The following is a 26,089-nucleotide window of genomic DNA, read 5'->3' on the forward strand; positions in this document are numbered from 1 at the left end:
TTTAGATCTAAGGACGTGAAATTACTTATTTACCCCTTTTTGGATTTCAAAATCATACCCACCAAACAAACATCCATGGCATCCTTCATCCACATTTCCTCCCTTTCTCCCACTTTAGATTTAAGACTCAAATTACATACCATATGGTAAACCCAATTGGGATACTTCCTTAACTTTATGGGATTGTTTCTAAGTAACAATGGGGCAAATGCTTAAAATTTTAAAAATAAAAATAAAAATTGGGACGTATGACTAATTTCATGTCGAGTAATTATCGAGGAGGTAATGATCTTGTGTTTTTAAGCCTTGACTCTTAAAACCGATTGGTTAAGAGTGTTATTCTTTTGCTCATTACACAAGATGAAATCAAGTTTGGAAAAATAAAAATAAAAATACATACATGGGCTTCAAAATTGAGTTATGACAATACCAAAAGGGTAAATGGCTTGCAAAGATTCTCAATAACCTATGCCATGGATGAATACTCAAAAGTTGCCCATGGATCTCTATTAAGCTACATAAAGAGAGATTTTCTAAGAGAAACAAAAGAAAAGTAGACCTAAATATAAGTTTTTCTTCTTTGTAGATGCATGCCTATATATAGAATGATAAGTTAAAAAAACTAGAAAATCGCCTATCTTATGTTGCAGGTGAAGGGATGCAAATTAGGAAGAAAGATATCAAATGAGGAAACAAACACACAAATACAAATTACAAAAAAGTGGTTCAAACCCATAACCGCCAAATCAAGTTATGATACCATATTAAACTGCTAATTTTTTTTAAGCTTATAGGATTTGAGCTCAATATATATACATCATGCACCTTAACAAAAGATACTAAACCGAGTCACTAAGTTTCTAATAAATTACATTTCACATGTTTTATTCTTTCTATCATTAACAAAATCTCAAATTGGGTAATGATTAGGGCCCTTCCTGAACCAATAATTTTATGATGTTCAGAATCAATAATTTTCATAGACTTATTCGAACTAATAATTTTTTAGGGTTGAGAACCAAAAATTCGTATCCATGGACATATTCCACTAATAATATTTTAGTGTTGAAAAGTAGGTTAGACGTTTAACCAAAGGCACTGTAAGCTCTGCATTTTGAATAATCTTTTAGCACCGATGCCTAACTATTAAGCTCTATTTGGTTCTGAAAATTATGAAGATAAATAGGCTCTACTTAGCGGCCACTTCTACTTCTACACGAAGAAGTGAATAAAAACAATTTTCAAACAGAAATTTACTTCTACTACTGCTGCTGCAAAATGAAGTGAAACGCCCAAACAGATCTCTATCAACTATGTAGTAAACCTTTGATAATTCTCCATGGTTTATAGTTCATAGAACAAGACAACAATAAGAAATGAAATTTGTGGGTTTACCAAATTAGCTACTGTTTCGCTTCTAAACTGAACTTGACAGAATCCCACTCTTCGCCTACAGGCCTTCGGATGGCTTTAGCAGGAAGAGGTTTTGATATCTTTGATGTGCTTGGAAAAACAATTACCTTATCGCAGGCTGAATCTTCATTCCCTTCTGGTGGCACCAAATCAATGTAGTTCTCAGAAAGTGTAGGAGGGGATGAATTATCGTCTTGAGGCGAAGACACAATTTGTACTTCTGGGGACACAAGGAAGGTACAGTTAAGGCTGACTGCATTTGCTATAAACACAATTCAGAAAAGAATCGTTCTTGATTTCCATCTAAAAAAGATAGGGGTGCTTTGATGCAATTCAATAAGATGTTTGGTTCTTAAAAAATTTGAGAAGAAATGCGAAGAAAAGAAAATAAAGAGGAAAAGTCTAAGGAAATAAATATTGAAGGAAAAAACAAAATAGATTTAAAGTCAATAAATTATTTTTATACAGTGCTTCAAACTCATTTTATTTATTTTTCATCTTCCATGTCAAGATTAAATAATTAAAAAAACATACAAATTTTTAAATAATTTTAATTATATTTGAATTTCTCTCATATTTTTTTATAGTGAAATCAAATATGAGAAAATCATTTTCTTTAACCTTTTTTTCTTTCCTCCGTACTTTCTAGGAACTAACCATAACCTAAATGTATGTTTGACAGTGAGTTTGAGAACATGTACTCCTATGAATATGTAGGTTTGTACCATTTGGATTTGCAATCATGAAGAACTAGTATCAGTGTATTCAAGTAGGATCAAGTCAGAACTTGGTGATATTTGGGAATTATCTAGCTTCTACTTCCATTTGATTTGTATGCTTCATCTAAAACCTAATTGGTGATCTTCTAATTCCAATTGATTCTATATTCATCTAAAATGTAGTTGGGTTATATGGAACATTTTTCCTGTTATTGGTAATGCCTTTTTTTCTCTCTCCTGGTACATGGGAACAAACCAAGAACCTCCCCCCCATCTCCATCCCAATCTCTTTCCACTTGAGCAATTTGTCTAAGGCCTAGGTGGGTTAAATGGAACATCAATGCATCTTCGTATTTTCCAACATGTGTACTCTACAGGATAAAAAAACAGCCACCTTCCAAAGAGAAAACATACTTCTAGTTCCTACTCATACAGTACAGATATTGTCCATCTACATGATGAAAAACAGTCACTGAAGAAAAAACATACTTCCAGTTCCTATGTAGATATCATCCATGTGATTTCATTTTGAACATAAAATAAACAAGTCCATAATGTGATAAACCATAATTTATTCCATCATACCCTGACAAAAAGCTAATATGTTTCCCATCTATAAATGGGTGATGATATGCAACTTCAACCTGAGGTACAGTTAAGACTGACTGCATTTGCTATAAACACTACTTAGAAAAGAATCATTCTTGATTTTTATCTAATAAAGATAGGGTGTTTTGATGCAATTCAATAATATGTTTGGTTCTTGGAAAATTTGAAGAGAAATGTGATGAAAAGAAAGTATAAAGGAAAAGTAGAAGAAAAGAAATGGTCAAGAAAAATAAAAAATATATTTAAAATCAATAAATTATTTTTATATACAAACCCAAACTTATTTTACTTATTTTTCCTCTTCTATGTAAAAATTAAATAATTTAAAAATATAAAAATTTTTAAATAACTATAATTATATTTGATTTTCTCTTATTTTTCATAGTGAAATCAAACATGAGAAAATAATTTTCCTTAACGCTTTCTTTTTCTTTCCTTAGTACTTTCATAAGGATTTATTCCTCTCTATATATACATAATTGTTATTTCATTTTTTTCAACAAGAAGAAAAAAATGAAAAACTAATTAGCTTGAAGAATTAGTTTAACAATTCTTTACAAATTTCCTTGTAATATATCTAAATTTATTTTTAATCTTGTAATGTGCAAAATAAGAGACATACTTAGAGCTCTTTTGGTAGTTATCTAGGAAGTGCTTTTAATATATTTAATACTTGAAAGTTTTTTTCATTCAAGTGTTAGAAATGCTAGCAACACTTTCTAGAATCAGTCTCAAACGCACTTTAAGAGTGCATTTGGTAGTGATTTTATAAAACGTTTCTACCATTTCTAACACTTAAATGATACAAATTTTAAAGTGTTAAAAAGTTTGGAAACACTTCCTAAAATCATTGTCAAACAAACTTTTAATCATAGCAAGTGAATACCAGAAGAAAATAATATTTATAGGATAAAGGAATTGGAGGAGTATTCTTAATGTTTATTTGTTGTGTATGCAGAGTGGTGAAACAATAGATCGCATCTTCTTACATTGCCCTTTGAGTTTGGGGCTTTGGCACAAACTATTCAGCTTGGTTCATATGGATTGGGTTCCTCCTAAGAGTATATGCAACATGATGATTATTTCATATAGAGGATTGGGAAATACTGATAAAGGCAAGGTGTTGAGGCAATTTGCTTGTCTTGCTCTGATGTGGATTGTGTGGCAGAAGAGAAATGCTAGGAATTTTTAGGACAAGGCGAGAACTTTAGACGGTCTTTAGGACATGATTCATTTCTTAGCTTCCTTTTGGGCATCTTGCACAACTTTTAAGAGTGTTCTTCTTAATTTGATCCAACTAGATTGAACATTGGTGTGTAGCTCCAAGGGCGTGGGCTAGCAAGGATAGATTATTTTTTATATATTCCCACATGGAACATAGATCGTGGAACCACATAGTCGTATAGATTCTTAAACTTGGAGGTTTTTGCTTTCTTTTTGCATACTTTTTGGAGGATCACTCATCCTTCTTTGTACTTATTTTACTTCAATATACTAAACTGTTGTTTCTCATCAAAAAAAAAAAAAAGCAATTGGAGTAGTATTCTAAGTACTCTTTGTCAATTATATGCAAATTTTTCCAAATAAAAAAAGTTGATGAAATTATCAACTAGTTCATTTGGAGAGCCAAACCAAACCCCAGCCAATAAGGGTTCAACACAACCTCATCAACAGTCAGCTTTACTTTGGAGTTGAAGATTGGTAAAGTAGTCCCACCCTAGTTCTACCGTCAGATGTTTATGTTTTATCTAACCATTCAATCAGTAATGGGGTGCCAGAACAAAGCATTCTGAGCAGATCCGTGACCAATTTAGAACAACTGGTGTGCAAAGCAATGCCAGAGAAAAGAAAAAAAGGAAAAAAAAAAGATATAGAATGCATGGCATCAGGAATTTGAAGAAAACTAACCTCTATCCTCATCTTGTTCAGCAAAAATTGTACTCTGGTTTAATAACATCAGAGTGGATTGGGGTATGACTTTCTGTGGCAAATCAGTGACACCACTTGATGGAGAGCCGGAAGATGGGAACTCAACTGCTTTCGAAGGAGACTTGAGCTTCTGACCTGATCCACCTGAAAAGAGTAATCATAATATCCTATTAAAGAACTAAGTATTCCTTTCCTGGCAAACCGCAAAGATGCAGATTTCTATTTGACCTAATACATCACCTCAAATGCTGGTATCAGAATACATCTGCTACAGTTTTCATAAGTAATTTTGTTCATGAATTATATATACTAATTACCCTTATATTTCTTCCCTTTTGTCCCTAAAAATTCATGTCTCTGAAGCAAGCCACAAGAAACTTCATCCCCTGCAGCCTCGCCACAGTTAAGGAAGCATAGATTGGACCAATTAGGCAGATGGCAAACTTGCTCATTGTAGGCAACTTGTCAAGCTGCCATTTCCTACAATCTCAATTTTGGACCATAGATTCCTAGCAATAAGCACTGCTGCAATATGCGGTATTTGATCTAGTGTCTCCAAAGTTCCTCAAACCTCATGCACTTCTCTAATCAGGTGCTAAATAGAGAATTTCAGTGCTCAATTGCCTGAATCTAGTTCCCAAAACTTTCTGTAACTAATAGGGTTAAATAGAACATCAATGCAGTCTTTCATATTTTCCATTATATGCATCCTACAGGACAAAAATGAGCTCACATCTAGAAAAGAACACACTTCTATGAGTGTCTACTCATACAGCATGGATGTTATACACAATTTGATTTAGAAAGATCTATAAGCTCCATGTATCCTAACAAACTCTAACATATTATGTCCATGAATATGTGAGGATATGTAAATTTAAACCCATGTTACATACAAGTGACCTGTTTATTATCGTACACACACACACAAACAACTTCCATTATGTTTTTCAGAAGAAAAAAAAGAAGAAAGAATACTGAAGGAAAAAAAGAATAAAGAACTGATTATTTTGCAGAAAAAAATAGTTAAACAATTATTTACAAGAAGAAAAAAAGAACCAATTATTTTGCAGAAAAATAAGTTTAACAATTATTTACAAGTTTTTTTTATAAATATGCACTGGTGCGGTGCAAATATGAGAGAGAGAGAGAGAGAGATCTTAAATCTTAAAAGGTGAATACCATGACAAAACTTTGTTTATAGGTTAAAAGGAATTTGGAGGAATATTCCAAGTACTGTTCTTCAGTCATATGTAAGTCTTTAGAAATGGAATTCACGAAATTATTTACTAGTTCATTTGGAAAGCCAACCCAAATAGAGGTCAATATGTACAAGCTAAATCCTCACATCATCAAACGCCAGCATTGCTTATGGATTGAAGATTGGTCAAAAGTGCCACCCTAGTTTTATCTGTCATATACATGTGGTCTTATCTAATAATCTGACCAGTATCAGACAGTAATGAACATCCTTTAAGTGGGTCTTTGAATTAAGTTTGTGGGAGAGATGGGGTGCCAGCAATAACCATTCTGTGCAGACATCAGTTCTCTAGCATAAAGTCATTTTAAAATAAATAAATAAATTGCATTATAAGTCAAGAAAAAGACTAACCTCTATCCAAAGTTTGTTCAGCTGCACTCGGTTTTAAAACTAGAGTAAGCTTTGATATAATGTTCTGTTGCAAATCAGCCGTTCCACTTGATTCCGAGTTGAAAGATGAGGACTCAACACCTCTCAATTCTTGGCCAGAAGGGGAAAGAGATTTATGGTTCAAATTTGATCTACCTGAAAATAATAATGATAATATCTTGTTAAAGCATAGGTTCCTTTTTCATGAGCCTATGCTTAAACCAAAAAAGAGTGCTTTTGTTTAAACCAATACATCACTTCAAAAGCTGATACAGAGTACATTCTGCCACAGTTTTTGATCAAGGAGTCTAGTTAATGAAATACATAATTAAATCATTTCCCTCCTATTTCTTTATTTTCACATGTTTGTTTGTTTGTTTTTATTATTATTCTTATTCTTATTATTATTATTATTATTTGATAACAAAAGCAATATATATTCATTAAATGAAACACAGTAAACTCAAAAAACAACTACCACCCACTACCAAGAGCTCAGCCAATTAATAAAGTCTAACATAGACGAAAGGCAATCTCCTATAAACACCTTCACCCACACCCAGAAATTAAATATAAAAGATTATTTGATAGATTGATCCACTTTCTCAGTATATTCTCCAAGCTTTCTTCCTTTTTTTCCCCACAAAGGAGTCATGACAGCTCAAGAGTGCTTTCCTTACTAGGGATTGCATGACCCACTCTATTCCAAACAAAGAGTAAATCAACTACCACTAGATTACTGCTTATAAACAGTGAAGGAGAATGCAGTCAGCTGTTTTTCTTTTCCTTCACACATGTAGCATTTATTCAGGATTTTCACCACCTTCTTTTGAGTTGATCCAGAGTTAAAATCCTTCTCCAAAGCCTAAAAACTAACTCTCAGTGGGATCTAAGGGTTCCTGTATAGAGTAGAGAGATTTAACTAAAAATAATACCACTTTTTGAGTGCAACAAGACCATTTTATCCTCCACATCTCTGCCAATTATCTGCTTGAGCAACTTCTTAAAAAGACCTTCCACCCCATCTAGCTTCTAGTCATGGAGTCGTCTTGAAAAACGATGGTTTGATACACTACCATCCTCCTCCTACTCCAACACCTCAGCAAGCCATGCATTCTTGCCAATGGCTATGGAGTACAACTCAAGAAAACCTTCTCCAAGGGGTAAGTCACAGAATCACTTATCCTTCCAAAATTTCACCCTCCTTCCATTTCCCACCTAAAATTGATTATAGTGTTAAAAATCTCTCACCCACTCTTGATTGTCTTCCACACCTCCGCTTCACATTTTTCCCTAACTGCTCTTGAGCACCAACCTCCCACTACCTCCCCATATTTCCCTGTGATCACCTTCTTCCAAAAGGAGTCCCTCTCTATTGCAAATCACCAACACCATTTACCCAAAAGAGCTTTGTCAAGAGTGGACAAAGCTCAAATGCCCAAACACCCTCTTGCCCATGCAAACTGTGGACCAACCAATGATAAAATATCAATTTTCACAAAAATATCAATAGCTGGATTTTACGGATATATCAATGAAAATGCAAGTATTAAAATTGTTTTATTAAAGAAAACAATATATGCATAATATAATTTGTGATATTTAGTAATAATATAAAAAAGTGAAACTAGTTTTAATACTAAAATGATGATCTATCTAGTAATCAAGATCTAGAAAAAAAAATAATAATAATGATGTGTATGCATTTTTATGTTTAAAAATATTAATAATTTTATTTACAAGTTTATATTTCTTTTATATTTAATTATTATATAAAATATATAAAGAAAGACTCAATATTATTATGATGTTTTTTATACATTTAACAATTTGTTAAAAGGAATTTGAAAAATAAAATAATTAAAATTAATTTAATTAAAGCTAAAGTTAGGGGGAACAAATAAGGGATATAATTAATTATATTAGCATATACCATAAAGGGTCAAAGTGCCCAATTGGTTAGATGCCCATACTTCACATGGAAGACTAGGAGACTAGGGCTTGCTTCCTAACTCTCATCCTCTCCAATTAATTTTGTGAGGCTTGTTGATCGTGTTGACCAGTCAAACTAGGTGATAAAATGGCCAAAATCCAAATAAAATCGGGATAAAACCAAAATAAATTGAAAAATCATCGAAAAATGTGAAAATATTCCAAAAAATCAGTGATTGGAAATATATCACCCATATATAATTTCATAATTCATCGACACATGAGATCTCATAGAAATATCTTCATCCTTGAGACCAACCAACTAGGTGGAAATCCCTTCGAATCTCTTCCAACCTTAGGCTCACCCCCCTCTGGATGACGAAAACAAGCATAAAGTATTTAGGGAAGCTAGAAAGGGAACTTTTTATCATAGTTAGCCTTCTCCTTATGCATAAGTTTTGTCCCTTCCAAATAGCATTTCTAAAATCTTTCCTCAACAACGTCCTAAACCTAAGTATATCTAAAAAGGGCACCCAATGGAAGTCCCAGATAAGTGGTGCCCACCTTACAACCCAAAAACCCCACTAATTCCTCCACATCAGTGACTTTTGGTATCAGGTCACTTTTCTCTATATTGATTTTTAATCTTGAGATTGCTTAAAACCACATGAAATCTAGCTCAAATGCTCCATATGCTTCATACTAGCATTGCAAAGGATGAGGGTATCATTAGCAAATAACATATGGGACACTTCGATTCCTCCTCTTCTACCTCCCGCCAAAAAGCTTGCCAAAAAGGCCCCTTCCTTAGCCTACTCATTATATAAGAGAGACCTCCATGGTGATGATGAAAAGGTATACAAACAGTCGATCTCCTTATTTCGAACCTCTAAAACTCTCAAAATAGGGTCTCATTAATCAAAATGGAGAAACAAGTCGTAGAAATGTCCCAATTAATGTGATTATAGGCCTTCTCGATATTTAGCTTATAAATGACTCACTCTCAAAGCACTTCAGTCTTGAGTTAATTGTTTCATTTTCTATGAGAACTGCAACCAAGATTTGTCCACCTCTACAAAAGCATGCTAAGAAGTTGAAATGACTTTACTCACCACTTTTTTAAATCTAGTAGCCAAAATCTTTGCAAGGAGCTTGCATATCCTTCCTTTTTTTAGGACTAGCACAATAAAATAGGCATTAAGGCTTCTTTTGAAGGAACATAGCTTAGAGAACTCAATGAAAAAGCTTATCACCTCATGTTTCACAAAATCTCAACAAATTTGCTAAAAAGCCATGGTGAAACCATCTAGCCTAGAAACTTTATCCCTCTACTCAAACTAGAAAGGGCTAAGAAGACTTCCTCCTCAAAGAACGAAAACTTGAGGAATTATGTGTCTTCTTGACCCAAAATGTCAAAGGACATCTCATTGATATTCAGTCTTCACTCCCCTATCTTGGAAAGAAGGCTATGTAAAGTATTTGTCACTCCTTTATGTCTGCATCCTTCGATAATCATTTGTCATTCACTTTAATTTTAACCAAATAGTTTTTTCTTCTACAAGCATTAGCATCAGCCATCTTATGGAAATATTTAGTGTTTTTGTCTCCCTCTTTTAACTAAAATTCTCTTGATTTCTACTGCCAAGAGACCTCTACAAAATGCTACCCAATTTCCAAATTCATCCTCTGTTTTTCCCTTGACCTCAACCTCCTCCACTAATAGGATGACTTTCCTTAGCATCCTAGAAACCCATTTCATTAAAAGCTATGACTTTATTGGATATAATATTACCAAAAATATCTTTGTTCCATACTTTTAGCTCTTATTTCAAAGCTTTGAGCTTAAACACCAAGATGTGACTATATGAACCCCTCACATTGTAGCCCACCCACCAATTGCTAATAAGGTCTTTAAACGCTTCCTCTTTCAGCCTCATGTTTTCAAACCTAAACGGTGTTTTGCCCCTTCTCATTCCTTCTCCATCTAGAAAAATAGGAGTGTGGTAAAAAACCAGCCTTCTACTAAAGTGGTTCTCCCACCCTTCCAAGACAAGGAAATGATCAAGCCTAGAAGAAAACTGATTATTTGATCTGCCACACCAAGTGAAAGGGCCTCCATCAAGAGGAAGATTTCTTAAGTGAAGCTCCTCAATAATCTCCGAAAAGTGTATCATAGCTGTTAAGCATCTCAAGCAATCCCTCCTTTCCACAAAGAAGCTGACCACATTGAAATCTCCTTTGATACACTAGGGATCATTTCAAAGCCCACTTATATTACCTCCCAAAAAACTTCTCTCTCCTCATTAAGACCAGCGCATACACTCCTATAAACATCCATACAAAACCATCTGCACATTTTTAAAGCAACAAGAGATTGAATACACCCTGATTTCCATGGCAATTAACCCCCAACACCCTATCTGCCCACACCCAAGTTTCTCACAATTTGCATCTCTTGCAAACAAACTAGGTCTACCATTTGGCATTGGATCAAGGATTTTATGACTTTCCACTTTCCCCTTCATTAATCCCTCTAACATTCCAAGAGAGAACATGAATCTTCATCAGCAAACCTTAGCTACCTCCCACATAAAAACTAAAAGCTCTCATGTAAAAGACAGCCATAAGTGTCCTGTGATGTATATTGAATTCCAGGAAACTTCAACCCTGTCATGGTCTACATAGATTTGATTGGACCAATTAGGAAATGGCTCTGAAAGCAAGTCACAACTTGGATAGTGGCTCAAATCCTCCTAGCCATACACAACTACCAAAGCTTCCCATCTCCTGTGATCTGAGTTTTCTGTTCCTGACCATAAATTCTTGTCATCAAGCAGTAGGTGCAATCTTAAGTACTCTTATCTAGTGTCCCCAAACTTCCACAGAACTCACTTCTTTAGCTGAGTGCTAAACCCAGATTTTCAGTTCTAAATGGCTGCAATCTAGTTTACAAAAATTTTCTGTGACCAAACGAAGGATTCATGGTGTGAGTTGACAAATCTGAACTTCCAACGATCCAAGTATTACTTCAACTAACAAACAATTCCTGCACTAGGCAACTAATATTTTTGATAGGAAACGACAAAGAGATATATTGATAGAAAAAAGAAGTACAAGAGAAGGATGAGGAATCCTCCCATCAGAGAAAAGCAAAACTACAAGAATACAAAAACAAGATACTACAATGTAAAAACAAACAATCTCTCTAGGTTAGACCATCCCATTGGAGCTACACACTGCTAGCCAATCTAGTTGTAACACACTAAAGGGAATCCCCTTAAAAACCATGGAACAAAAAGCCCAAAGAGAAGCAAGGAAGTGAATAAAATCCCATAGATTCTCTTAATTTCTTGCTTTATCCTCAAATATCCTCGCATTTCTTTCCCGCCATACAACCCAAATTAAAGCAATGCACGCAGCTTGCCACAAAACTATCCCTCTCTTAGATAATCCAAAACCCTTATAATTGATGGACATCATGTCGGATATGCTCCTCAAGGGAACCCAATCCATCTTGGCTAACTGAAATAATTTGTGCCACAATCCCATCATCAAAGAGCAATGTAGGAAAAGATGATCAGTTGATTCACCATGCTTCATGCACAACTTACAAATGTCAAAACTAAGAGCTTTGTAGGGTCTTCTCAATTATAGCAAGTCATTAGTATTTACCCAGACAAAAGACTTGACTTTGAAAGGGACTTAGGAATTCCAAACGAGCTTAGCAGGGAAAACTGGAGAAGAACCAAAACATTGGGACAAGGCTAGAAAGAAAGACTTGACTGTAAAAAGCCCTGAAGAAGATAAAGATCAAGATCTTGCATCTGAAACCGATGGTGATAAGTGCAAACAATCAAGTGACCTCATGAGGCATTCTAAATCTTCTATCTTAGAATCTGAAAGGTTACAACATAAATTAAAGTTCCAAGAGAAGGGATGAGTAGAACCGAGAATTGAAGATATAGGAATATTTTTATCCGTGACTACTCTAAATAGTCTTGGATATTGAAAACCTAAAGATTGGTCCCCCCACCATAAGTCTTCCCAGAACCGAATTCTTTCCCCATCTCTTACCACAAACCGAGTATACTTAGAAAAATCCTGAAAGACTTGTGCAATAGCCTTCCAAGGACAACGATGTGACCATCTGACTATAGTGTTGGCATCCCAACCATTGGAATGTGTCCCATAAATGCTTAAAATGACCTGATGCCACAGAGTGGAACCCTCCCTAGGGTACCTCCACAACCATTTCCCTAAGAGAACGAGATTCCTTAGAGAAATCTTCCTAGATCCCAATCCCCCTTTTACCTTCGAATTACACACTACATCCCAACTAACAAGATGATCTCTTTTACCTTCCCTAACCCCTGACCATAAGAAATCCCTTTGCAATCTCTCAATTTTTACAGCCACTGAAGCAGGAATCTTAAACAATGAGAGAAAGTAGCTAGGAATGTGGGATAGGCAAGAATAGATAAGAGTTATCCTACCTCCAAAAGATAAGTAAGCATTTTGTCACCCATCTAATCTCCTCAAGATTCTCTCAATCACTAGATCCCAAAAGCCACAAGCCTTTAGATTCCCTCCCAAAAGAAAAGTGACTAGAAAGTAGTAAAGCAAAGTACAGATGAGAAAGGATTAAGTTTCAATACCAACATTATGATAGTGAGGGCAGAAAATAGTATGGAACCACTTCCATAGCACACCGGTTAATGTATGATAATAACACCATGTGAGCTTCATGATTCACGCATAATTTTATTGCCTTTTTATGACATTATTTTTACATTACTCGACACACTCAACTTTGCAACATAAAGTGGTCCCATAAAGAAAACTGTACAACTAGACTGAATTTTTATGTAAATGAATGAAAATTACTCAACCTGTAAGCAAAATGGATGACAAACAAGTCATAATAGGGAAGCTTTGCAGAAAGGACCAATGGAAGCAGAAACACTATAATTAAAAGAGTCCCAATGAGTAGGGGTGGCAAAGTTTGATACAATTCGCCAATATGACACGAACCCAACACACTTTTCATAGGTTTGGGTTGAGTATAAATGGGTTTGGGTCAAATTTGTGTCGACCTGTATAACTCGTTTAATAAATGGGTAATTTTTTAGTCAACCTGTATAAAACAAATCTAACTTGAATTAACCCATTTAATAACCCCACTATTAACCTAATTATATTTTTAAATCATTTAACCCGTATTTGACTCAATTTAAATTTGTTTTTAAATAAATAAGTCAATTGAGTCATAAACATCTTTGATTGAGACATTAATCATATAGATATATACAATACCTAACTCAACCTTATTATTAAATAGGAGGACCTGATTATTAAATTGGTTAAATAGGTTACACAACGCGTTACCTGTTAATAATTAGGTAGTATTTGGGTTTATGTTTTTGACACAATTATTATTTGTCTCAAGTTTGGATTGAACTATATAGTAGAATACCTAAGCTTTGACACAATACAAACACAACATATCAACATAAATTGTCACTCCTACCAATAAGCACTTCTAGTAACTAAATTAGTGGAGGTGACGACCACTCATTAACCATTCAAGTGTGGTGATTCAACCAGATTGACGTGGTTAGGTACCCTAAGAACAACAAAATCTCCAAACTATAAAATGGACATACAATTGATGATTCACAAAGCTCATCAGCTTACATTAGCATGACTTCATAGCTTTAAGATCCATCCAATCTTTGTAGTAAATATCTAATGGTATGTTGATATGCTGATATATTGATTGAGAATCAGCGCGACGGACTGCTGATATCACCAGTAGAATGCCGATGTCCATAGATCTGATCATACCTACAAAAACCCAATAAAGCATAATCTACCTTATTGCAAAGCTTCAAACTAATTGGATTTTATTCACTAGGGTTCGCACTTTATTTTCCTCAAAACTGTCCATTCAGATTTTCTCCAAATCACCAATAAAGGGAACCATACCCCTTTCTATTTGAAATAGAAAAGTCTCTCTTTGAAAAAACTCTGACCATATTGCAAGAGCAGTAATACTTTGGAAAATATTGGTGTCAAGAGCATGATATAAACAATTGAACCAATTCTTGGCTTCAGGATGCCCTTGTTTTTCCATAGAAAGGTACAGATTGGTTTCATTTTAAAGATCAACTGATATAACTAATGCCTTAGGATTGCTAATGTTCTAAGTCGCTGAAAGCCTTCACTTCTTCAAATACTGAAACTTTCACAAACTTTGTTTGCCATGTCTTGTGTAAAAATGGTATCAATACCCATGGTGAGAAGCAGATTATTAGAGACTACCACATTAAAGTTGGTAGAAAAATTACTGCAAACAGAATTACTTCATACTCCTGTTTATCAAACCCAAGGTACTGATTTTAAGTAAACATTTGCCTTGGTGACCTAAATCAAATATCTTGCAAAAAAATCTATATTGATCCTGTAATTATTTTGGTATTCAGAATGCCTTTTTACATGGTCATCTTGATGGAGTATATATGGATGTGACCCCAGGTTCTGAAACATGTCAGTAAAAAGGGAAGATTTTCCAGTTAAAGAAGCTTGGCATGGATTTAAAAAGTCACCAAGAGCACCTTTTGAGAGTTTCCACAAGGTGATTATTAACTACAATTAGAGTTTCACATTTGTCTGATCCTGCTTTGTCAGAAACTCATTGTGAAAGCTTATCACCCTTAATACCAATGTTGAGGCCATTGTTAATCGAGAGAAAAGGACACATGCACCTACCCTAGGTATTTGAGATCCAGGGTCAAGGTCCTTGGGAATCTGAAGAACTTCATCAGGATTGAAGTTACAAGGTCAAAGATTGCATCTTTATTTCTGAAGGAATGTGCTAGCTTCATAAACAACCCTGTTGATCTGAATCATCATTTAAATGAAGACAGCAATTGCACTTCAATAGATGTAGGAAGAACTCATAAACCAGCAGGGCAACTCAAATGACTTTCATGCACAAATCCTGATATGGTTAGTGCAGCTAGTCAATCTATGCATGCTCCTATGGAAGTTTATGCAAAGATTGTTACACTATCAATTATCTCCAAAAGGCGAACTATTGCACAATGGGTAACAATGCATTTCATGGTAACACCCCTCCTTGTAGGCAGCACCAACAGACATGTGAAGAGACAAATAAATGGGAGTCAAAACAGGCAAAAGTTTCGAACCAGACAATGCTAAAAACTAGAGTTCTAATATTACGTTAAATTACTAGAAATGGTGAAAGCTTAAGCTATTAAGAAAAGGACCAATAATTATCGAGCAAACAGAGACAGCCTAAAGAATTCTGAGGCACTTAAAATCAGATGCTGATAAAGGCCCATCATTTGGAAAACATAGTCATATGAGAATAGAGGATTTTACTAATGCATTATTTGGGCAGTAGCTAATTGCATCAGGTGCTCTACATCTAGATATTGGTTATCATGGGTGTTATGTATACACAAAGTAGGGAAATGATAGTGTAGCAGGTCAAGCGCAAAAGCAAAATTCAGAGCTGGGCCCATAGGGTAGTGAACCACTTTAGTTGAAAGATATTACTTGGTGAGTTAGGGTTCAGTACAAGCACCAATGATAATGTGTAGCAAACAGTATCATTCTGATCCAATTCAGTGAAAATAAAACAAAAAACATAGAGGTTAACAAATATTTTACACAGGATAACTTCAAGAAATTGAATTTCTGATACATTTCTACACTTGAGAAAACAGGAGACCAATCTAAGCAAAACATGCTTACAAACAGAGTTCAATATATTATTTGTTAGAGTGCATTATACTAGATGAGCATGAGTGATCTATCTGTTTGGAAATGGGGTAGAGTATTCACTAAAAGGATAAAATTATAATATCATGTTAGCAACACAAGTTTGTAAATTTGTATGCTTATTTGTATAAGAAATCCTGATGAGAACCATGAGGTTGTTTCCTTTTCTTCTTTCTTTTTCTTCATTCAAGCATACTAATCTGCAGTGCTGGTCATGCAAACCAATATAACCTATGTGGTGTCCACATTCTTCTTCTCAATATTTGGTTTCTGTGAACAAGGCTAAAAATGGGTGACTAGAATAAGTTAGACCTTGATTAAAGAGGGGCAGCTAAAAATGACATTTTCACACTGTCCATTTCAATAACAGCCTGCAACGAGGGACAGTTTGTCATATATAACTGAGGCTGGAGGGAGCTCAATGTAACTTGAGAACTAGGAGGGACATCCTTGTAGCTAAATTAAACCTTAGGAGAAATTAGTGAAGTTTATGTCCACAAAATAAAGTTTGGACTTTGGAGATCAATTCAAGAGAAAATTGAGAATTTGATAAATCTTGGAAAACTAATCCGAGCTATGCATGACACTGACCTTAATGATTTCTCCCACTTCATTATTTGAAATAAACATCCACATCAAATTGAGGAATGAAAGTCCTAAAAAACTACCACCTAAATAGACATCTAGAGATATCTAAGCACTCCAATTTTCATGCTAAAACCTCAAAAATATGAAGTCTCATTCAGTATCTACATAAGGATTGATAAGAACTAAGTAAATGAAATCATTCACTACTGACGTGAAATAAGAATTATTAACTCCTGAAGTTTATATGTTCTCCAAGGTAAAAGAATTTTATTTACTGTGTAGACGCAATGTTCAAATTCTGGATGCTCACTAAAGATCATCACTAACTTCAGCCCCAATGAAAAACATTATCATTACCTGAGAAGGATCGTGAGGATACTGTACAACAATACTCCTACAGGCATCCTTCTCCCTATATATCAAATAATGGGCATGAACTATTGGGTGGGTATACGCACACAATTATGACAAAGGACTCAAGTGTATAAGGATATTTCAACAATGCTTATTAAAAGAAAGCAATTACTTACGCTCTTTAAGATGGGTGTAAGCAGCCTTCGCTGCATTCATCTCTGCCAGCTTCTTGGTTTTTGCTTTTTGACCTACAAAAGTTTCTCCTTCTATTTCCACAGTTGAAAGAAATGTTGGCATATGGGATACACCAGATTTTTCCGTACTATAAACTGGTAACTGATAACCTTCTTTTCGAGCCATTTCTTGCAAGAGATTTTTGTAGACACCATAATCATCCTACAATAGAACAAAATAAATTAGAGCAAACAACATATTTATCAAGGTACACAAACTCTGAACTGGGAAGAGGTATTTTAGAAGACTAGCCTCCTGAAATCCAGCTGGAGATAATGACATCAAAGCTAATTTTGCAGCTGCATGTTCAGCATCTTTTAATGTGGGGAAAAAATCTGGACTCTCATAGGTTTGTTCCTCAATTGTAACCTTAGACTTGAAGCGACAGTTATGAGAGGGGCCAATGCTTTCAAAAGAATACATTGGTAGAGGGAGATTTCTTTTTTGAGCATAAGTTTGCAGTTGGGTCTTGTACAAATGTTGCATACCTAGAAGCAAAAAAAAAAATTAAGAGAAAAAATAATTTTTTATGAAGAGTGAGAGCACCAGATTATATAAAACCAAGACCTAGTACTTAAATCAAAACATAGAGGAGGGTGGGTGTATAATTCAGAAAAACACCAGCAAGTATTACTTGACATATATAACATTACACAAACTAAGATGCAGTTCGACAACTCATTCTTAAAAAACTCTTACATGGAAAGATATGCTCCAAGTTGGCTGCCCAAATTATCATTCTCCAGTCATTAATTAGGATTATCTCAAAATTGAGGTCCTCTTCAAGAACTGAGGGCCCATAGGACAGGACAGGTTTTCTGTCCAGAGAGGCATAGGCCCAAAAAATTTTCAAAAATTCCTTCCATTTTTTATTTACTAGTTACCCATCCAACACTAATCTTACACCACCAATTTGTTACTCTATGTTGATCTGGTTAAATGAATTTTTTAAGCTCAACTATTTCATGAGATTAGGGTATTTACCAAGAAATATAATTTTGGGTCCAAGTAAGAGGCATGGTACTTAGCATACAGACCAAAGATAAGTTTACTCTGGTGTATTATAAGCAAATTTACCTAAAAGAAACTTAATCCCTTATGCTGCAACCTTTTCATTTGAAAGGTAAGGCTCTTAAGATGCTAATGCTTACATGAACTTCATCATTTTGGCAATGTCATGCCAAATGAGCAAATTGCTCACCTAGGAAGAGAATGAAAGAATAAATGTAATTTGATTTTTTAGGGAAGAAAACAGATACAAAATGATCCAATGCCCCACTCCATGCCCCCCACTCTCAAAACTATTCTTTATCACCAATAGATTTGACCATTAAATGCGAAACTAATAAACCAATATCCACTTGTTCCAAAATAAGAACAACGGACTACTGTCTAGAAAAACTAACAAAAACAAATTATTAGATGATAAGAAATGGTAGTTTAAGAAAATTTTGCTGAACTCCAACTTCTTTTTATTTTTTTATAGGTATTCATTTTTATTTTTATTTTGGTGCTTTTTGTCCGCATTGGAACTTGAACCTAGAACCTCTCACAAACCCACCCCAAGCCTTGACCACTTGCTGACCTCCCAACTTCTTATCAGCTTTGACAACCAAGGATGTTTCATTACCTTCAGGAGTTTGACATGTTTCTTGTATCTGCACCTGCAATGTCCCTTTGGTGGCAGGTACATTATTGACAATATTGCTTGCACTTGAAGAATCTGCAGGTATAGTGAGACACAAACAAACATGAAAACAAAGTAAACTTTTCTAGAATGATACAATCTCATTTCTTCCACATTTTTGTAATGGCAGCATGCTATCTCCATGATAGTGTACTCACATAACTTCAAGACATCCAGAACCTAGAAAACCATATAAAACATGAAATAATAGAAACTTTTGAGCTCTCACAGAGGAATGGTTTAGAAATTGTGGTAGCAATGGGTAAGATTGGAAGTAGCATGCAATTATGGATAGTATAATCAACAAAATACCAGTTGGGTTTCTGTGTTTAAGTTATAGGCAGATTGGTTCACCGAATTCTGGGATCTGCAAATGACTGGATTGACTCGATAGTAATAGTAACTTGCATTGTATGAACCAAACACTCACAAAATTGGACATACAGATAAGATCAGATCAGGAATTGCCACCCAGGGGAAAAAATAGTTAAATGAAAATAATCACATGATTCCTGGATAAATGAAAACCAGCAACATTTACCTCCAGAACTAAAAACCAAGCTTTCTACCTTTTAAAAATTATTCACTACCATTTATAATGAGAATCAATCTCTAAGATCTACTCAAGAAAGGGAAGAAAAGAAACAAATCAACTTTAAGTGTCTTAGGATTAGTATTTTTGGAGTTAAATTAGGAGTAGCTAACTATTAGAGTCAAAATAGGTTACAAGAGAATTAGAATTAGAGCCAAAATAGGTTGTTAGAATCAGGGTTCAAAATCTCAGCCAAGATCGATACAACTCAGCCAAGTTGTATCTACCTCAGCCATGGCCGGTACCGATGCAACTCAGCCAAGTCGTATCTGCCTTGACCATGGCCAGTACAAGACCAATACCTAAGTTAGATATTTGTTTGATTCGCAAGTAAATGAGTAAACTCGGTTGAATTGAAGATAAATTAGCAGTCTAGAAGTAAATTGCATGGCAACTTTGAGAAACTCCAAGATTATGTTGATACTAAGCTATTCAAGTAATGGGTAATGGAAAAGGCAATAATGTAAAAGTATAAAGAGTTCAGACCCCTTGCATCTTCACAAGACTATTTTGTGTTTGGTCTAGAGCCTTCAAAAATGGGTATTGTGCAGAGAAATGGGGAGTTGTGGTATTGTGCAAAGAAACAAAGTTGTGGATTTAGAGGAGAAATAGGTATGGAACAGGAAATGGGTGTTTTGATGGGTGAATGGGTTATGGGTATTTGATAGGATTAGGGATTTGGGTTTTGAATAATGGGTATTTGTTTTTTAAGTTGATAATGAGTATTTGGTGGATATTTCTCTTTAAATGGATTATGAAAATTTGATGAAAATTAGAATTATAGAAAATGAATCATGAATACTTGGGTTTATATCAAATAAATAGGAAATAAATATTTATATAAAAAATTAAAATTAATGAATATAATTGATAAGAAAAATGATATTTATCTTTTTTAAAGATGATTCATGGTTATATTGTTTAAGAATTGAAAATATTTTTTTTTAAATTCAAAAAATTTAATTTAAATAATTTTTTTGTGAAAAAAAATTACCTTTTATTATTTTCATCTTCAATAAGAAACATTTACTGTTACGTGATTAAATTAAAATATTTTTAGATTTTTAAAATTATTATAAATCATCCCAAAGTATGCTTTTATTATAATTTGAATAATCTTATATTAATAAAAGTTTATTTTATTTATTTTTTACTCTACCTATTTGTATTTATTTTTATAATATTTTTCATAATTTTTTTAAAATTGTTTTGAGCTTTTAAATTAGAATTTTTCGTGTATCACCTGCTACGGATCTAAGATGCCGAGACCGATGCACCTCAGAACCTCCCAAGTCAATGACCAATACTACAACTTTGAACCATGGTTAGAATCCCAGTAGAATTTGGATTTCTTAGAGAAGCCTATAAATAAGGCTAATTAATGTAAATCAATATGCATTTTGCATACTTTGCAATTCTCAATTGTAAGACTCCATTGACTTTCTTCTAAGTGAGATTCCTAGAAGGCCTTAGTGAGATTTTAAGATTTATATTTCTTCTTATCTTTCTTTCTCTTTATTTTCTTTTACTTCTTCCTACTACCATAAAATTTTATTCTTTGTTCATCTCCTCAAGCCCTAAAATATAAAACCCTCAAGCCCTAAAATATAAAACCCTAGCCCATCTAATTGATTGTAGACAACCATCCAAGGGTTGTTCTACATTAGTTTTGGTATCAAAGCAAAAGTTCTTGGCTTGAAGATATTACTTAAGGAGTGGAACAACTTATACAACTATGATTAGAGGCTACAATTTTTTTATGCAACCATTGATGAACATACCAAGGGCAAATGAAGAGCACGATTGGCGATGTACTAGCATCTTCCAAACACGTGTTGTTTTCCAAGGGAGAATATTTACTATGATTATTGATGGAGGTAGTAGATCCAACTTAGCTTCAAAGGAACTTGTTGAGAAGTTTAATTGAAAGACAAAGAAACATTCAAATCCCTTCCAAATAACATGGTTAAATGACAAAATCCATTTTGGTGCTTTCTCATTGTCTAGTAACATTTTATTTTAGTAATAATTTTACATTATTCGTATGGTGTAATGTTTTACGAATGAAAGTTGCCCATATTGTGCTAGGAAGACAATGACTTTTTTATGAAAGGGTCCAATGTGATGGCTATGAGAACACTTATACATTTGTGAGCAATGGGCATAAGAAGATTCTCCATCCAATGAAGGAAGTTCCAATACTTAAGCAACAAGAGGAAAAATTAGAATCCTTAGAACCAGAAGAATCATCAAATACTCTGATTGAGAAGGAACTCAAAGTTGCTAGTAAAGAGGAAGAAATCATTAATGATGAATCTAGAATGCAAGAGGTAATGGAACTGAACTTAGAACAATTTGTAGGAGAGCTCAAAGAAGTTGTAAAAGCTCCAGAAGAACCAATGTTTGACATTCCAAGGCAAAACATTATTATGATTGGTAGCAAACATGAAGAATCCTATGATGAATAAGAATTATTGGAATTTCTTTCAAATGTAAGGCATTTAAGAATCTTATTCTTCTACAAGATGGTTTACAAGAAAAGATTGTGGGAAGCAATTTGCCTCAAGCTTATTAATGACATATAATTATTTCAAGAACTATCAACTAGTTTCATAATATTGGAAAATCTTTTTAAGGTTTCCCACTTGCCTTGCATGAAATTGAACACATTCAAGAGATCTTGAGATTCTATCTTATTGTGGTAAAGAGTTAACAAAGAAAGAAAGGGTGGAAGGCGTTGCTCGGGAGTCAAGATTTTAATTGACCAAGCAAAATCACTAAAACTTCAGGTTTAATTTTATTTTTTTTCCCAAGTGAAGAAGTATTGATGAAGATGAATCTCCAAGATCTATTCTAGAAAGGGAAGCAAAGAAATAAACAAACTTTAAGTCACTCAAGTTTGGTATTTGTTGGAATTAAATTAGGAGTAGCTAATTATTAGAGTCATAATAGCTTATAGGATAATTAAAATTAAAGTCATATGTTATTAGAATCCTAATAGAATTTGGATTTCTTAGAAAAGCCTATAAATAAGGCTAATTGATGTAAACCAAGATAAAGTGATTAAATAATATTATTTCTTTTTGCATACTTTGCAATTCTCAATTGCGAGTTTCCTAATTTTCTTCTAGGTGAAATTCCTAGAAGACTTTAGTGAGGTTCTAGGGTTTTCATCTCTTCTTCTTATATTTCCCTCTCTTTATTTTGTTTTACTTTTCCCCATTGCCATAAAATTTTAGTCCTTGTTCCTTGAGCCCTAAAAGATAAAAGGGTTATTTAATTAAAAGAGTCATTGAAAACCCAAATTTGTAAATATTTGAAATGGAAAAGGGCATTTATGTTGAAAATAGGTTACTTTTCAAGTAAAAACATGAGAAGGGTTAGATTCACAAATATGAGGACTATTTCATCCCTTTTAACCAATTAATTCAAGATAAACTCTAGTCCACCTATTTGATTGTAGACAACCATCCTAAGGTTATCCTACATCAATTTAGAAAAGCCTATAAATAAGACTAATCAATATAAACCAAGATAGAGTGATTAAATAATATTAGTCTTTTTTCCTAGTGTTGGCATTCTCAATGGTGAGACTCCTTTGATTTTCTTCTAGGTGAGATTTCTAGAAGGCTTTAGTGATATTCTAAGGCTTCCATCCCTTCTTCTTCTCATCATTTTTCTCTTTATTTTTATTTTCCATTGCCATAAACTTTATACCTTGTTCCTCTCTATAAACCCTAAAAGATAAAAAACCTAGCCCACCAAATTGGTTATAGATACCCATTTGAGGGTTATCCTACATCAATTTAAGGATATTACAAAAACACAAATCAGCATATTTAATTTAAAGAGACAATTTAAAAACTAGAGTGAATCAATTGCTGTTACAAAACCATGTTCCTGCCCCGATAATGTAATTACATGTTCATAGCAACCTAAACAGCAGCATTTCATTACTTCACTTGGTAGCACTTAAATTAGAAACACACAAAGGCCTTACATTATTATTGAAAATCCAAAACAAAGTAGTGAATGTAAAAGAAATAGGTCTCTGTTCCACCTTTAGTTAGAGCTGTATAATATGAATTTTGACATCTAATTCCCCATTCATGTCTCTGATTTCATTCATTTCAAACAAAAATATTCCAAGAAACTCTTTTCCTGGGAAAATACTCCCTTGAGAAAAATGTGAATCTGAAGTGAATTAGAAGAGACAAGATAAAATTTGTTACACAGACAATGCAAATCACCAGAAATATATATATATTGGTGGATTTGACCAAAAGCTTGAGACATATAATAGATATTCAATCCAAAATTAAGAACAACAAATCATTCTTACAAAAACCAACCATCCAAATATTTGATAATAAAAGATGGAACTTTAATAAAATGGGCTGACCTAATTTCTTATCATCTCTAGTAACCAAGAATGCTTCATGAGCCTGATGAGATTGAGATGTTGCTTGTATCTCAGGTTGTGATGTCCCTTTGGTGGCAGGTATGTTCTTTACATCAGTGATCACACTCGAAGAATCTAGAGGAATTACAAGAAACCAACAAGAACAACCCAAGTTAGGAGAATATTACACTTCATTCCTTTCCTCTTCACCGAATGGTATTATAATTTTTCCATAATAGTAGTACTTTAACTTCAAGCCCTCTGGAAACAAATTATAGAATTGCAAAAATAAACTAGCAAACAATGTGAAGACCTATAATTGGAACATCAAGTTACCCAGGAAAGATTTGGAAGTAGATGAATATTTGAAATTTTGACTCTAACCAAAACAAAGATATTTACATATACTGTCCACTTAGAAAAGCTTCTTCAACTGCATCAAAAATTATTCGTAGGAAGTACATAGACTTCACCTTTACTTGCATACATCTAACGTAAATCGTAAATTGATATATTTTGCAAAGTAAAATGCTAACCATTGTGGATGAGTTTTACCGATTGCCTCTCAAATACACTGCATGACCTAGACAGTAAATATTTGCAATCAAGGACCTCTATGTCCACAATCCACAACACCTATTTTCCATGAACTAGTTTGGTTTCAGCAAAGTAAAATGCAATTCATCACCAGTAGGTTTCACAAATTGCTTCTTTGGTAGACACAACGCAAGGAATGATAAAATATTTGCAAAATCAATTACCCTTTATGCCATATGTTCTTTTGGAGAAGCAACTGGTGAAATCTATTCAAAAAATGCTATACATCGCAAGTTAGTTTCATAAATTGATTCTCCGGAAGGCGCAATAATGTGAATCATAAATACATATAAAAGCAGGGGTCTTTATGTCATGTGATTGTTTGAAGAAGCAATTTAGAACATATTATTATACATCATAATGAGTTTCCTAAATTGTTTCTCCAGTAAACTCAATGGCCTATGCCCATTTAGAGAAGCAATCCGTGAAATCTATTCAAAAATGTCATTCATTAGTAATGATTTTTGCAAATAGCTTCTCCCACAGATTCAATGGTGTGAGTGATTAAAATTTGAGGAATCAAAGTCTTTTCAGTACCAGTTCGATTAATTTATCAAAAGTTTCTATTACCCTCGTATGAATTCCACAAATTGCTTCTTTGATAGAACCAGCGTCACAAGTTAATAAATATTTGCAAAATCATATCATTCTAAGTCGAGTATCAGTTGGAACAAGCAATCCGATACGTAAGTTCGCAAGTCTTAAACAAAAAAACAAAACAAAAAAAAAAAAAAAAACACGAAATTCAAGAAATTACCTTAAATTCCCAAAAGAAGAACAAACTGTGAAATAAAAAGAGAGAAATCTAGAAATTAAACGTACCAGCAAGTGGTGGGGGTTTGGGATCAGTTAAGTACTGGATGGCGAGGCCAGCGGCATTGCTCTGAGCCTCTTTGGAGGAGCGGGCGGGATGGTCGGTAGAAAAGCTGAGGCCGCCAACGCTAACAGTGGCAATGAAGGTGGGGTTGTGCGGTGGCCCGTCCTTTCTGGTCGAGTACTCCGGTGGATTCCACCGCTTTCTGTGGCACAGCTCTTGAAGTCTTGTCTTGTTCATTTCTCTTTCATATGCCTCTGTATACATGTTTGGTTTCAGAAATTGGAAGTGACAAAGAAGAAAATTGAAAAGAAAATTTAGGGAATCGATTGAAGTTGAAATGAACGTCAGGGAGAGATGGTTCAGTAGTTTAGAGCGAGAAACGAATACCTGCGATTCACGCCATGCCTTCTCATGACTTCATGTAGAATCTTCAGAGCCAGGCCCAGGTGGGACCGTGGACGGTTTGTTTGGACAGCGGGAAGAGCGAGGGAAAAGATGCGAAACTTGAAGAGGAAGCTGAAGGAAACTCCGTGATATGCTGATTATTTTTAAAATTTAACCTTTTATCTTTTTTTTTATTCATCTTATTTTGACCAAAATGTCCTCCATCTTATTTTGACCAAAATGTCATCTTTATTTTCTTATAAAAATAACATTTTTATTGAAAACCACGTATAAATACTTAAAATAATAAAAGGAATTTATGTCAAAAATAGATTATATTTCAAATATAAAAATAAGAAGGGTTAAATTCACAATTTTGAGATTATCTTATCCTTT

The 26,089-nt window shown here is 34.0% G+C and overlaps 1 protein-coding gene across 4 annotated transcripts; it reads right to left on the reverse strand.

The window, feature by feature from the left end:
- Nucleotides 1-1,279: 1,279 nt before the first annotated feature.
- Nucleotides 1,280-25,854, reverse strand: LOC100243264 (double-stranded RNA-binding protein 3). Of its 4 annotated transcripts, XM_010654886.3 has the most exons (9): nucleotides 25,697-25,848; nucleotides 25,315-25,563; nucleotides 23,896-24,030; nucleotides 18,845-18,937; nucleotides 17,467-17,702; nucleotides 17,157-17,376; nucleotides 6,283-6,456; nucleotides 4,650-4,814; nucleotides 1,280-1,633 (listed from the first exon to the last, which is right to left on the reverse strand). In XM_010654886.3, exons 2-9 carry the CDS (start codon nucleotides 25,544-25,546, stop codon nucleotides 1,404-1,406), a joined length of 1,485 nt encoding a protein of 494 aa, XP_010653188.1. In that variant the 5' UTR covers nucleotides 25,547-25,563; nucleotides 25,697-25,848; the 3' UTR covers nucleotides 1,280-1,403. The 4 variants fall into 4 exon arrangements, with proteins under 4 accessions (XP_010653188.1, XP_059594861.1, XP_010653187.1 ...); XM_059738878.1 differs by lacking the exon at nucleotides 6,283-6,456 and having other exon boundaries at nucleotides 25,697-25,854; XM_010654885.3 differs by having other exon boundaries at nucleotides 25,315-25,848.
- Between the last annotated feature and the right edge of the window lie 235 nt (nucleotides 25,855-26,089).

Source organism: Vitis vinifera, chromosome 8 (assembly GCF_030704535.1).
Source record: "Vitis vinifera cultivar Pinot Noir 40024 chromosome 8, ASM3070453v1".
NCBI lineage: Eukaryota > Viridiplantae > Streptophyta > Magnoliopsida > Vitales > Vitaceae > Vitis > Vitis vinifera.